At 32.7% G+C, this 12830-nt stretch overlaps 1 protein-coding gene across 1 annotated transcript; it reads left to right on the forward strand.

Moving 5' to 3' along the window:
• The first annotated feature begins 1479 nt into the window (after positions 1-1479).
• Positions 1480-4979, forward strand: LOC117114694. The gene is made up of 5 exons (XM_033258382.1): positions 1480-1489; positions 1823-2086; positions 2340-2376; positions 4692-4809; positions 4974-4979. Exons 1-5 carry the CDS (start codon positions 1480-1482, stop codon positions 4977-4979), a joined length of 435 nt encoding a protein of 144 aa, XP_033114273.1.
• Positions 4980-12830: the final 7851 nt, after the last annotated feature.

A 12830-nucleotide genomic window follows, 5' to 3' on the forward strand; every position in this document is an offset into this window, starting at 1 on the left:
ATGACAACATACAACTTTTAGTATGTCGACTTGTCAAGATAATCTATCTCGCCATGTCGACATGATATGTATATTATGTCGACTTGACAACATAATTATCTTGACAAGTCGTCAAGTCGAATGGCACTTAGGTGCTTCCGTAGCATTTGGTGGATTAAGTCGCAAAACTTTAGCTTCGTTTGGTGGCACCATTTACTCTAGGTAGACGACGACCGGTTTCGTTACCCGTTGGTACATTTCTTACAAACATTCAGCCAAAGGCCAGTGAAAGTTGAGATGGCAGCCAGGTTTTTATCGATGTTTGCCATCCTTATGTGTGCCATCGTAAAGTCATGGTTTGCTGGAATTGCGTTTTAAATTAAATCTCCGAACTTCTGAAGCTGAGATATTCTATGAATGTAGGCTTGTAATGCAGGCTACAATTTAAAAACGGGTGGGACTCATTCAAAAATTCGAGGGGGTTCGCTAGAAAACAGGGGAGTTCGCTAGAAAAGGGGGGTTCGCCCGAACCATAAAAACTCCCCCTGGCTACGGGCCTGAATCCCATTCTGCGACATTAGAACTGCAAGTTCATCCGTTTTGTAATAAAGAGATCTTACATTAAGGTGTGCAAAGCAAATGCCTTTGTGTTGCATACGTACGTTTTCTGTGGATCCAGGTGCAGGGTGTGAATTAACATGACGCCAAGCATGAACTGAAGCTTGTATTTTTGTGCTATTTGTATTTAATTTAATTAATGAAATCAAACAATAATCCAACATTCACAACAAAAGAAAGTTTGTAGGATATGTTAGTATGTGTGTGTATTACTAATGCATATATCTGTTTTTGTATTTAAACAGTCTTTTATGAAAACTTTTGAATTAATTAACAGTGAACTAATGGATCATCTGTTTCCTAATGCTTACAGTATATGCCTATTGTTGTTATGCCTTTAATTTATAATACCAGAATTGTTTTTAGATCTAAAAATCACAGAAATATTGTTGATAAGTAAGTAAATTAAATTAAAATATGTCTTGAAACAATAATTCTAGTAATTGAGGAATATTTAAATTAAAGTGTGTATATCATATTTTTCTTTTAGAGGGGTCGAACTCGGCATTGTATGCACTTTTCGTTATTCCTGTCATGCTGTTGTGGATACTGATTCTGCTTTGTAAGTTGCTCAGTAATGGTTTCTAATGCAAGACTAATGTTTGCTATAATAAGGTTTGAATATACACCTACAGTAAATAAGAGGTCAGAATTTACTAGAAGACTTATCACTCTTACAGGATCCCAGTCAAAGAGTTGTTTAGTGCACACTGAGATTGGTAGAAATGTTCTATCAAAAGTCTAAAAATATACTGAAGTATATATTGGTGGTTCATTTGCATTCATACTTTTAGTATCCTTATTAGAATTCCTTGCACATAACTATTATTTCATACTTTACATTGTTGTTCCCAATGGAGGCACTGACATAAAACCTTAATGATGCCGCAAAGTACAACCATAAATTTGACGCTAGTTTGAACGGCACCCTTGCCTAATGGTTCTGGTGGTGAAAAGTCTTCTCAGATAAGGAATAAAAACTGTAGGCCCAGTGTACACAACTTGGCTCATGTACACTTTATTTAAAGAACCCAGTACATCTTTCACAATTTCTTTTGTACTGGTCCATACAGCTCCTGTTGTGGACAGATGAGAGTAACTGGTACATACTTTTTGACATTTTAGTTTGTAATTCTGTTAACTCTAAATCAGAATTAAGTTTGTTATTTAGATGAGTTTTCAGAACATTATTCACAATTTTTTTAAACTAAATTGTTTTTTGCAGACTTTATATTTTGCAGAAAAATTGAGATGAAAGGTGAAAATATGACAGCAGTAGAAGGCGACGTATCACTTGTAATGAGAAATAAATATCGTCCTAGTATTGCGCACTTTGAGACTTTCCAGTGGGACTTAAAAAGTAAAGAGAAAAACAAGGAGGAATGGAAAACACAAGCAATTGGTTTAGCTCCTAAGCTCGGCTTCATGTATATTCTCCGTTGCTGTTTCTACTTTTGTGGAATCTGTTGTATTGAATACAAAGAAAAATGTAAGTTACTTTACATTGATTGGCTATAGTAACTTTGTGAGCCATAGTAATTTCTTCAGCTGCCCCTGACCTGATAGAATTATTAGAATTATTCATTATATCTTTTCTGTATGTGTATTTTGATGGTCAATAAAATTAAATGAAGTGAAATGTTTTGGTGTTATCTGTAAATAGGTTTTCTATCTGAAGTGGTCATAACATGAGATTATTTCTTAACTAATTTTGTTGTCTCTATTTGCTTTCATGATTGTAGATGAAAATGGTGACTTGGGAAAGAAAAGTAAAAATAGGTTAGTTATTATATAGTATTCACTTCTCATCTTTTATTTTGGGTTTTTATTATATAATTTTCAGGTACAACAGAAAAAAACTTTGTATTTGTCCTATATTTAAGTATGTTTTTAAAAAATTGTTTTTGGTCATTTTTTAATTAATAAATTTTTATCTGTGTTAAATTATATTTATTATATTTGAAAGTTTGCAAAAATATTTGTCATAGAACTATTAAATTCCAACTAAAACTATGGCAGTACTTTTGTAGTCAGATGTTTAATGGACTATTCACTTACAAAGCCCTCACCACATTCACATATTAGACAAATGTGAATGTAGTCCGCAAGCAAACGTGCTTCATTCTAATAAAATTCATAACAAATAATTTGTGTTCAGTTCTTAGAAAGCAGCAAGCATGATTTATTGCATGGGCAGCCACTGATACAAAACACCAAACTCTTTGTCCTTGAACTAGCACTGAAACAACTAAACTTGATCAATTATTTAAACTTCAAAAAAGGGTTCTTCGTATTTGCTTTTTTTTAAAATTACCTTTCCCATTCAAACCTCTTTTTTTTCTATAAATTTAACACCTTAAACATTTTTGACGTAAATAAATTGCAATCTGCCATTTTCATGTATCGATATACAAACAACTCCCAAATACTTTTAAAGGATACTTTACAAAAAAATAATGAGCTATATAACTATGACACTAGAAACGCAAACAAGTATGTTAAAAAAAACTACAATAGAACCTTGACTCGAAATTCAATAATGCACACCGGTCCTCTGCTCTGGAACTCACTTGACACATCCATCTTAAGTCACAATACCACAAATTGTTTTAAATACAATTACAAATCACACCTTATATCTAAATATAAACACTCTTAATATCCTTAATCATAATTATTCTTTTAGTTATAGCCTAAACTCGTCAGCTTAATTACAAAATCCAATACCGTTACCCTTGTTTCTTAGTGTATGTGTTCTGTACTGTCCTTGTCCCATTAAGAATATAATGTTGTACTCTGTTCTTGTATTCTTGTGTGTTTTGTATGTGTACAGCATTCACTTTATTATCAAAACTTTTAATTTTCAAATTTTTACTGGTGGAACCAGGCTTAAAGCCCTCCTGGGCTTATCTGGCTTTCTCCAGACATATTTGCATTCCTATTTAATATAATCTATTTTATTCATTGTAATTCCTGATGATGCATTATGTGAATAAACTGAACTTGAACTTGATTTCAATGGGAGGATTGAAAGTAATAAAATATTTACTACTGTACTACATAATTTTAATTTCTTCCTGATAGAATTCTAGTGAAATTTCAAAAGTGAAAGTACAAGATATAATGTTATGCATTGTTTGGTTTTTATAAGTTTCACATGCACGAGTTGGTTTTGTAAAATAAAACTTTTGAAGATTTGATTTGATCTTTTTTTTGGTTGGTGTGCATTTTGAAAGTGTACTTCCAAATACATTAATGTTTAATTACACTATTTTATTATTATGATGATGATGATTATTATTATTATTATTATTATTATTATTATTATTATTATTATTATTATTATCTACACTACTATTATTATTGGTTCTTTGCTGTAAATCAATACGATACTTTGCAATGACGTGTTCATGTTTGTTGAAAATTTTTTAACAAGCAAACTTGAATTTCCAAGCATTTTTTTCCATTTATTTTTGCATACATGTAATATTTGGTCCTGTAATTGCACTCTACTGCTTGAAAACCCTTTTGAATAAATATTAAAGCAATACACAAGAACTTTATTACTCACCTACACCCAAGATTGAATGTTTGTTTTGATTTTTAAAAAATGCCATTGCTTGTTTGAGCTCTCCAATTAATGATTGGACTTTAAGGAATGTACAAAAATTGCAACAACTGTTATTTAAGGACACTAAAAAGTACCTATAACATTTCTACCTGAATGAATAATTTAAATGTATGTTTTGATCTCTGCTTAAAGAAAAGTCCTGGGTCCACCTCTTGGGGAAGGGATACAGAATCCTTCTTGGCGAGGATTAGCCAATCAATTTTGTCACAGAGTACTGGTCTTGAAAAACATTTTTGTAGTTTTAAAGTGCCATTTATGGGAATCTAGAAGTAAATCTTAGAATTTGTTCAAGTGTAATATTTTGCCAATGGCTGCGTAGGAACCTTGGCACCTGCAGAGGTCTGGTTTTCAAATATTGTGTCCATACAGATGTGTTGTATACCAATCAGTTGAAATGTTTATTCCAATTTTAAATTTTTCCTGTACAGTAGAGGAGGAATAATTAAATTCTTATCTTTTTTAGTGAGGGTAAACATTATGAGGGACTTGAGCTGGAAGAAAAAGACTGTGAAAGAGGAAATGCTGATGGTGAGGATCAGTGTGGTAACAATGACTCCAATGAAAAAGAGGCCTCTGTGAACGTATGTTATAATATGTTTTAATGTACATAACATTTAAGACAACAAGGTGTACAGTATTATAGGAATAATAATAATATTTATTTAGACTTTTGGAGGGAAAGGTACTTCCAAAACACAAAAAACAATACAAAATACTAAGTACCTTTCTTCCTTCTTCTCCCTAGCAATGAAATCATTTACCCTTCTCCTTTATAAAAATAAAACTATTAAAAATAAAAGTATAAATGGAGATGTAGCATATAGCAAGAGCATGGAATTTAATACCTCATCGCATATATTTTCTGGCTTTTTTTGTATACCTATTTACAAAACTTGCTGAGTAGCAACAGTATATCATTTTTTTCAAAGTCAATAGAGAATATCAACGAAGAAAGTAAACCACCGGCTTCCACCTTTCCTGATGAAAAAGGTAAACTTGATTCAATTTGTCCCAACTTCCATATTTCTCATTTCATTATGAACTAGTTTCATGTATTATGGCTTAAAGTATGCACTGAATAACAGGTAATTTAACTGCTCTTATTTGCTTATTTGTAGTAACTTAAAAATCATTAGACATGTAAAGTTTAAATGCAAATACATTTACTGACTGTACTAGACAGCATCATGCATATTTCTGCACCTGCTGCTTGACTTGTGAGAAACTTACAGATCTTTTGGTGTGCTTCCTCCACAGTTCACCTATAACTAAGTCTGTCTAGATCCCATTTGATTACATTTTCCATTTGTTTTAGGTCTTCCTGGTCTGTTTTCCATGTCTTGGCTTCCAATTGTATAATTTTTTGGGTAACATGGTTTACTTTGCATGCACATCAACATTTTCTGATAATGGATGTGCATTGCGGTTGTGTGTCTTTTGAAAGAGATTTCCATATCATATGGTGATCACTTTTTTTGTCTAAGGTCCATGTGGCCAGGGGCGGCGCCAGTAATTCCCCGAAGAGAGGTCCAAGCTCCCCGAAGAGGGGTCTAAGCTCCTCGACAGGGTCCACACCCAAGCGTTGTTCCCCCTGGCTAGGGGAAACATTTCATTGGTTGAGGGAATTTCTATATTGAAAAATAATACAATTTTGTGTTAATTAGGGGATATTTATTTAAAATTTGATAGAAAACCATGCAGGTTAAAGAGTCCCCCTATCTGGGGTCGGAGGTACCAGCACCCTGTAGGGGATCTGAAGAGCTGGCGCCACCACTGCAACCCATAAGATCGCATTAGTATACAACACCTCGCACGTATGGTAATCCCTAAACTTTGACGGCTTAAACTACATTTACATTAGACACGTTTATTAATACTGTATAGTAATTTTAATAATTGTGGTGATCAACATAAATGAAAATTTTGTGTGCTATTAAGAGAAGTGTGCTGATATAACATTTTTGTTAGGGAAGACTTTCGGCATTAGTTTACTGTACTACAATGCCTGTGATGGAAAAATGTAATTATTGTAAGCTATTTTATGTTGATGTTCTTTTCCTTTTTAAAATACAGTGTGACTTATAGTCAAGATTCAATGAAGTGCTACACATTCATATCTCACATTGTGTCAAAATAAACAATCCTTTTTGATTCTCTATCATAGCACTTAAAGACAATTACATTTTGAGTAATTAAGTTCATAACTTAATCATCTTGAGTTTTCAAAATTATTGACATTTATCATCTACATTAGTATATAATCTTTCATGTGACTTTTTTTTATCAAGGGGAACAAGATAACAGTTGTGAAACCGTAAGCATTCAATTTGTACAGTATGAGTTGTACAATTAATTTTATTTGTTTTGCATGATCAAAGCAAAAAAGTAGTCATTATTAATAATCAAGGATAAATAAGTACTGTATCTCAGAGGCAAAAATTAAAATGTTAATTTTGTGGTAACTGAAATTTCTATTTAGTCAACAGAACTTTTTTCTGCTTTATTCCTATAAGCAATATTCATAACCAATTTATTAAATGGATTTGTTTTTATTTCATTTTAGGTTATTACACAAATTAATACTTCATTTACAAGAAATAATAAAATCTGTGATTAAAATACTGATAAGAAACCTTTATATATAACAATAAATAATATTACTTCTATTTTGTGATTTCATATACATGGATAAACTAATTTCTAGTAGGAAACTTCATTAGCATTGCTTGAGTTGATGCATAAATTTTATCCATGACAAACTCTTTTTACAGAGTCAAATTACTTATGCTGATCTTAATCTCAGCCCATCTTCTCCATCACGAGTGATTTGTACAGATGAAACTACGTCCTACGCTGAAATAGATCATGGTAGAAAACTTGCTGGTGGTATAGCTCTATTCATAAAGATGCATGACAATGTTTCTGCTTAAGCTCATTTTTGCAATATATGTTTAATATTACAAAATTTGTAAATAACAAACTAAACATAAAAAATTGAATATTAATTAAATCCATTTATTTCAATCTTTTATTGCTATGAAATCTGTGAATGGCTATTACCTGCTATATAGCTTATGCACAAAAGTATGCAAAATAAAATACCAGTATGCCTAAAGGGACTATGCATCAAGGGGTAGGGACATTACTCCACTAATGTCCTAGTGCCTCGCATACCCCTCTCTAATTAAACTGTGTATCCAGGAATAGTGAGGTTACTTGAAAAGGGCCTAGTAACCAAACATACCATACTAATCAAACTATGCATCCAGAGGTGACGGAACTAGGGGGTGTTGTGTTATGGAGAATAATGTGTGACCGGAAATGGTCTGCAGTCAGTTGGTTGTTACCATGCGCCAGTGATGTTGGAGTATATAGTACAGCAATATGAAACTATTATGTAGGCCTAATGAATGAATAAAGTTCGGGGTTTGTCGGGTAGTGAAATGATTATTTCACATTTTAAGTGCTCCCTAAATTCATAAGTGTAAGCTAAATTACAGTGATTAATTTAAAAAGCGAAGATATGGAGACAATTATTTCAAATCCCTCTTTCCAAGAGGGGATGCAAATGCTTTATGAAAATGAGTACGCCGCGGTACTCATTTTCACAAAGAAATACACACAACTGGTTAGCTAACAATTATGTCAATGTTACATGAACACCTGGGAAGGAAGGTGCAATCATGTTGTTACCTAGCAAACGTCTGTACTGTAGGGGAGGGGCTGCTGATGTACTGTGTAGCGGGGGACGATGAGGCATCGGACTAGGCCTAGGCCTAACTAAGACAGTGGAATTATATGTGATAGAAAGTACACTTTCGGAAGAAATAAATTAAAATAAGAAAAAAAAAATAACTAAGAATAATTCATTTGCAGAGGTACCTTATTTAAGTATTATACAATGCTAACAATGCGGCTCTTGTAGCCCTGGCTTGGGCAGGGCACCCATGTGCAAAGCATTGGTGTTTGTTTATCCATGAAAAAAGCACGCCGGGAAAGTTTGCCTTACCAGGAAAAGGTGACATATCTAGCTTATGACGTATGCATGCTAACTAATGTGAGTGTGACGTCACCAAAAAATGAATATTTTCTATTATAAACAAAATATTAATATAACTACAAAGTTTCTGGGCATAAATTCCCTTAATATGAATGAAGGGTTGCTCAATCTCCTTGCCATACAAATTACAGCTCCCTCTGACGTCTCAGTTTTTCTCGCAAACCTGACTACAAAACCATATCCAAATTTCACGTTCCACTTTTGACCCTGGGTTGTGCTTCGCAACTTGCCGCTGAGGGCAGCGTTCCGGCAACCCTGCGTCCAGGGGTGGAGACGTTATTCCACTAACGTCCACTAAAGGCTTGAAATAAAAATCTTTGTTTTATTTCACTTCATTCATTCAAATCAATAATGATTTTAATTCAATTTGAAAATAATTCTCTTGCATTAAAAAATGAATATTTCAAAATATTTCTGCAGTTATGAAAAAAAATTATGTTAGATATTTTTTTTCAAGAACATAACCAGAGCAATAAAGTAAAGAAATTTAATACCACAATCCTGCGCCCACATATCCCAGCTGATTAAGACAACATTTTGTTGTGGGTCGCAAGCTGAGTGTGCAATAGTCTTTTATGAACACCTCAGTACCAAAAAAAAGCAAGACAACATTTAACTGATATATTAATAAATATATATAATATAAAAATATATACACATGGAATTAAACAAGGTGGTGATGTATGGGCTTGTTTGCCATTAGCCGATTAAGATTAGCTGGAAGTAGACAAATGTAAGAAGAGGAAAGTTGGAAAGATACTGTCCAGGGAGCTCTTATCTGTCCAGGATAAATATCCTTGTGTTGAAATAGACATAATATGAAAAATGTGAATCTACTCCGCAGCTCAAATCAGTCTCAGGATTAGTTAGATTATTGTTTTTTTTGCTTAAAAAAATCTATCAGAAGATATTGTTTTAAAAAATGAATAAACACTGAGGAGCACGTATTCAAACTGGGCGCTTAAGACAATTTTCACGTTAGGAGGGGCTTTTATTCGAGAGGAGCGCTTATTCAAACTGGGCGAGTACGGTATATGTAATATATGTATTATGTATGGCAATAATAATTGAATCTTGAATCTTGAATTAAGTCTACTGAAAAAAGGCCCTGAGTTGCTTATGATTTGTGCTTTCCTGGACAGATAGTGTGTATAACTAGTGCCACTTATTTTCCATATTTTTTTCTATTGCCTCAACTACAGTGCACTCTCCAATTCAAGACCCCTCTAATTGGAGACCAATTTTTTAAAGAACCAACTAAAAGTCTTTAATCTTTTAATTTTCAAGTCCCGAAGGTGGTCTTAAATTGGAGGGCAAACTATAGCTGCTTTTGATGTACAACTTTTTTATTGCTTTAAATTTAGTCTCTAATATTTGAAAAACTTCTGCTGTAATGATTCTTATTATTAGACAACTTTATAATTGACTCTAAAAAGATTGATTTCATAATTAACCCTTTGAGGTTCTGACCCGTATCTCATACGGGATAAATTTGAGTCTCAGGATGCTAGGCCCATAAAAAAAAATTGGCAATTTTTTTTTTTTTTTTTTTTAGTGAGTGATGTACTTGAATAGTCTAGGATACCGGGATGAGAATAACAATTCATAAATATTGTTTTCATAATAAATAAACCTGAATACGATTCTGAGTAAAGATTTTTACTAGAAACTTCTAGCAGTGCAACCAGTATTGCTAGACCTAGGTCTGAAAACGTTTATGTTGGGTTTGGTCATGTACATGGACCCCCCCCCTCCTTCTTATATTTCAATATCCCTACCCCCATCTTCTTTATTATATTATTATTTCATCAATTTACTAGTTTTAGTGAAACATTTTGTAGGTCCAATAGACCACCCTAGTTAGAAATAGGCCTGCTGTATGTAGGCCTAGGTCTGAGGGGGAGGGGCGTGCGATAGAGGTTGTTCCCCAAATTGCGCCCTCAATGACCTTTGTGACCTAGGGCAAAAAGAAATTCATAATAAATATGAAAGCATAATTTTATTCAACCAAACACATTTTATTTCTGTAGAATACAATATATTCCACATAATACAGTATGTAACATTCATGAGCATAGGAATTTTTGTAGTAATGTTTACATGGGGTTAATGGATAAATAATACTCTTTCTTGGCCGCTAAATAATTTTGGCGCACATAATCTGTGACCTAGGTCAAAAGGTCAAACAATTTTGATATTTTTCGGAAGCCCAAAACATTTTGCCCAACAATCAAACTAACATTTGCAGAAAGTTAGTGATGAAAATGGTGTTATTCATTTTCCCCAAATCTATTAAAAACCTCTTAATTGGCCCAGTTACCTAGGGTAGATCACTTGGGATTTCAAAGGGTTAAACCTGGATTTTGACATATGCTTTTGCTGCGTATAGGACCCTATCTATTGTCTTTCATTAAAAACCCAACTGATTGAGTGTCATTGGTATAGTGCCTACTCATTTGCTGTTGAATGAAAATGTTAAAAATCATAATGCATAGATAGATTATAATATTATTTGCATGTATTAGGTCTGAAAGTTTTGCTCAGTATCAGAATGCTATGTTTTAGAAAGCAATTATTTTGTTTGTGTTTGAATAATATCTGTATTGATACGTTTTTTTTAAAAAGAATTTTGCTTTATGTAAGCCCAGCTAATTCCAATTCTAAAAGCTTTTGAGACCCTTTTTACATTGTCTCTCTCACAGCTCCATAATATGGGTGAGTCTTGGGCACTTAATGTGAGCCTTAAGTGTTAGTATTTGTTTTAGTATTTAACTATTATTTGTTTTGGGTTGATGAAATACAGGTTTTTACCAAAGTTTTGTGTAAGAATGAAATTGATTTTCATTTATATATTTATTTTATTTTATTTTTGATTTATTCATTTAATTTTTTAAATATTTTTATTCATTTAAAAAAAAATATATTTTATTTATTTCTAGTCTTTTATTTATGTATTTATTTAAACTTTTTAAGTACATTTTGAAGAAGCAACTTATTTTTATGCTTTTTAATAAATTTTAAAAATATAAAAAGAAGCAAAAGCTGCACAAATACATAGCTTGCATCAATTTCAATATTGATGCACACTTAAAAAAATTTAAATTATCAGTAATAATAATTAGAGTTTATTGTCATGTTAGGATCATCCGGAAAGAAGAAGCAGCCAAGAAATTTGCCATCAGTAAGTTGCGGCACAAACATCATCTTTGTGGATTTTTCTCTAAAATCTTATTTGGTTTCATGTAACATTGCTTTTATATTCTCACTATAAAATGTTGATAAACTAAAATAAAAAACATTTGAATAAATGCCCCCATCCTCAAATAAATTCCCCTCTAAGCCTTATTTGGAATAAACAGCTTCATTTCGAATAAACACCTCCCTTGAATATACGCCCCATGGCATCTTTAATTGGAACAATAATTCTTGCATCACGCAATAACGCATATTGGTGGTAATTATGGGTGGTTGTTCCACATTTGCAAAATATACCCTCCGGTGCATTTACTTTTTCCTCGAATAAACACCTCCCCCCCCCCCCAAAAAAAAAAAAATGTGACCGTAAACAAAGTTAATGGAAGCAAAATAATTCTCGACACCTGATTGAGATAAATAATTCTTTATGTTCACGCAATAACACATTTTTGTATTTCCACATTTACAGTTAAATTAAGGGCCATTTTCAATTTTACACCAAAATAAAATAAACGCCTCCCTCGAACAAATGCCCCCATCCAATCAAGAGCCTTCTCAAAAGCCCTTTTCAACAATTGCTTTCTTGGTTCTTGTAGTTTATTTTCATTAAAATGTATTAACCATTTTGCATAAAGTCCCATAACAGTTTAAAGAATTGAATAGGCACCAAGAGATAGCAACAAGAGCTCACACCCAAACATAGTGAACTTCTCTCTGTGTCATCTGGTCTCAACATTAAATATATACCGGTATATTTAGTATATATAAACTAACTAAAAGAGAATCATTAAAGCCCAGTGTGTAATTAATGATATTCTTTATTTCTTTAATGTCTGATTTAATAAATTCCATTTTTTCTGAATAATCTGCAGATAAATATGAAAACCAATGCGATGCTTGCCTGTTAATAAAATATCCTGCCAGGCATCTACAGTTTTTGAATAATTTACACTTGATTAGTAATTGGGATACCAATGTGATAATGGCCTTTTACTTATTATCCTGCCTCGCATCTACTGGTTTTTTTTCTCATGGTCAAATTGGTGCCCATTTCCACACAGATGCAGGCTTCCCTCCAATTAATGACCACTTTTAGGATCGGAGTTTCTATGCTTTTAGCAGCTTTAATCTTTAGAATAAAGGTTAAAGACAGTTGTACATTTGGGGCCACAGAAAAATAGTCTTACAACTGTAAGTGGTCTTTATTTGGAGGGTTATTTAATTAGAAAGAGACCTTCTGGAGGTGCTGTCTGGGTCTTAATACGCAAATGGTATATTCTCTGTTACATAATTACTAAGCATCAAGGAAACCAATTATATATCTACTGTAGTAATACTGTGTACAGT

This window comes from Anneissia japonica, unplaced genomic scaffold (genome assembly GCF_011630105.1).
Source record: "Anneissia japonica isolate Jap-2015-1 unplaced genomic scaffold, ASM1163010v1 scaffold287993_len234700_cov117, whole genome shotgun sequence".
Lineage (NCBI taxonomy): Eukaryota > Metazoa > Echinodermata > Crinoidea > Comatulida > Comatulidae > Anneissia > Anneissia japonica.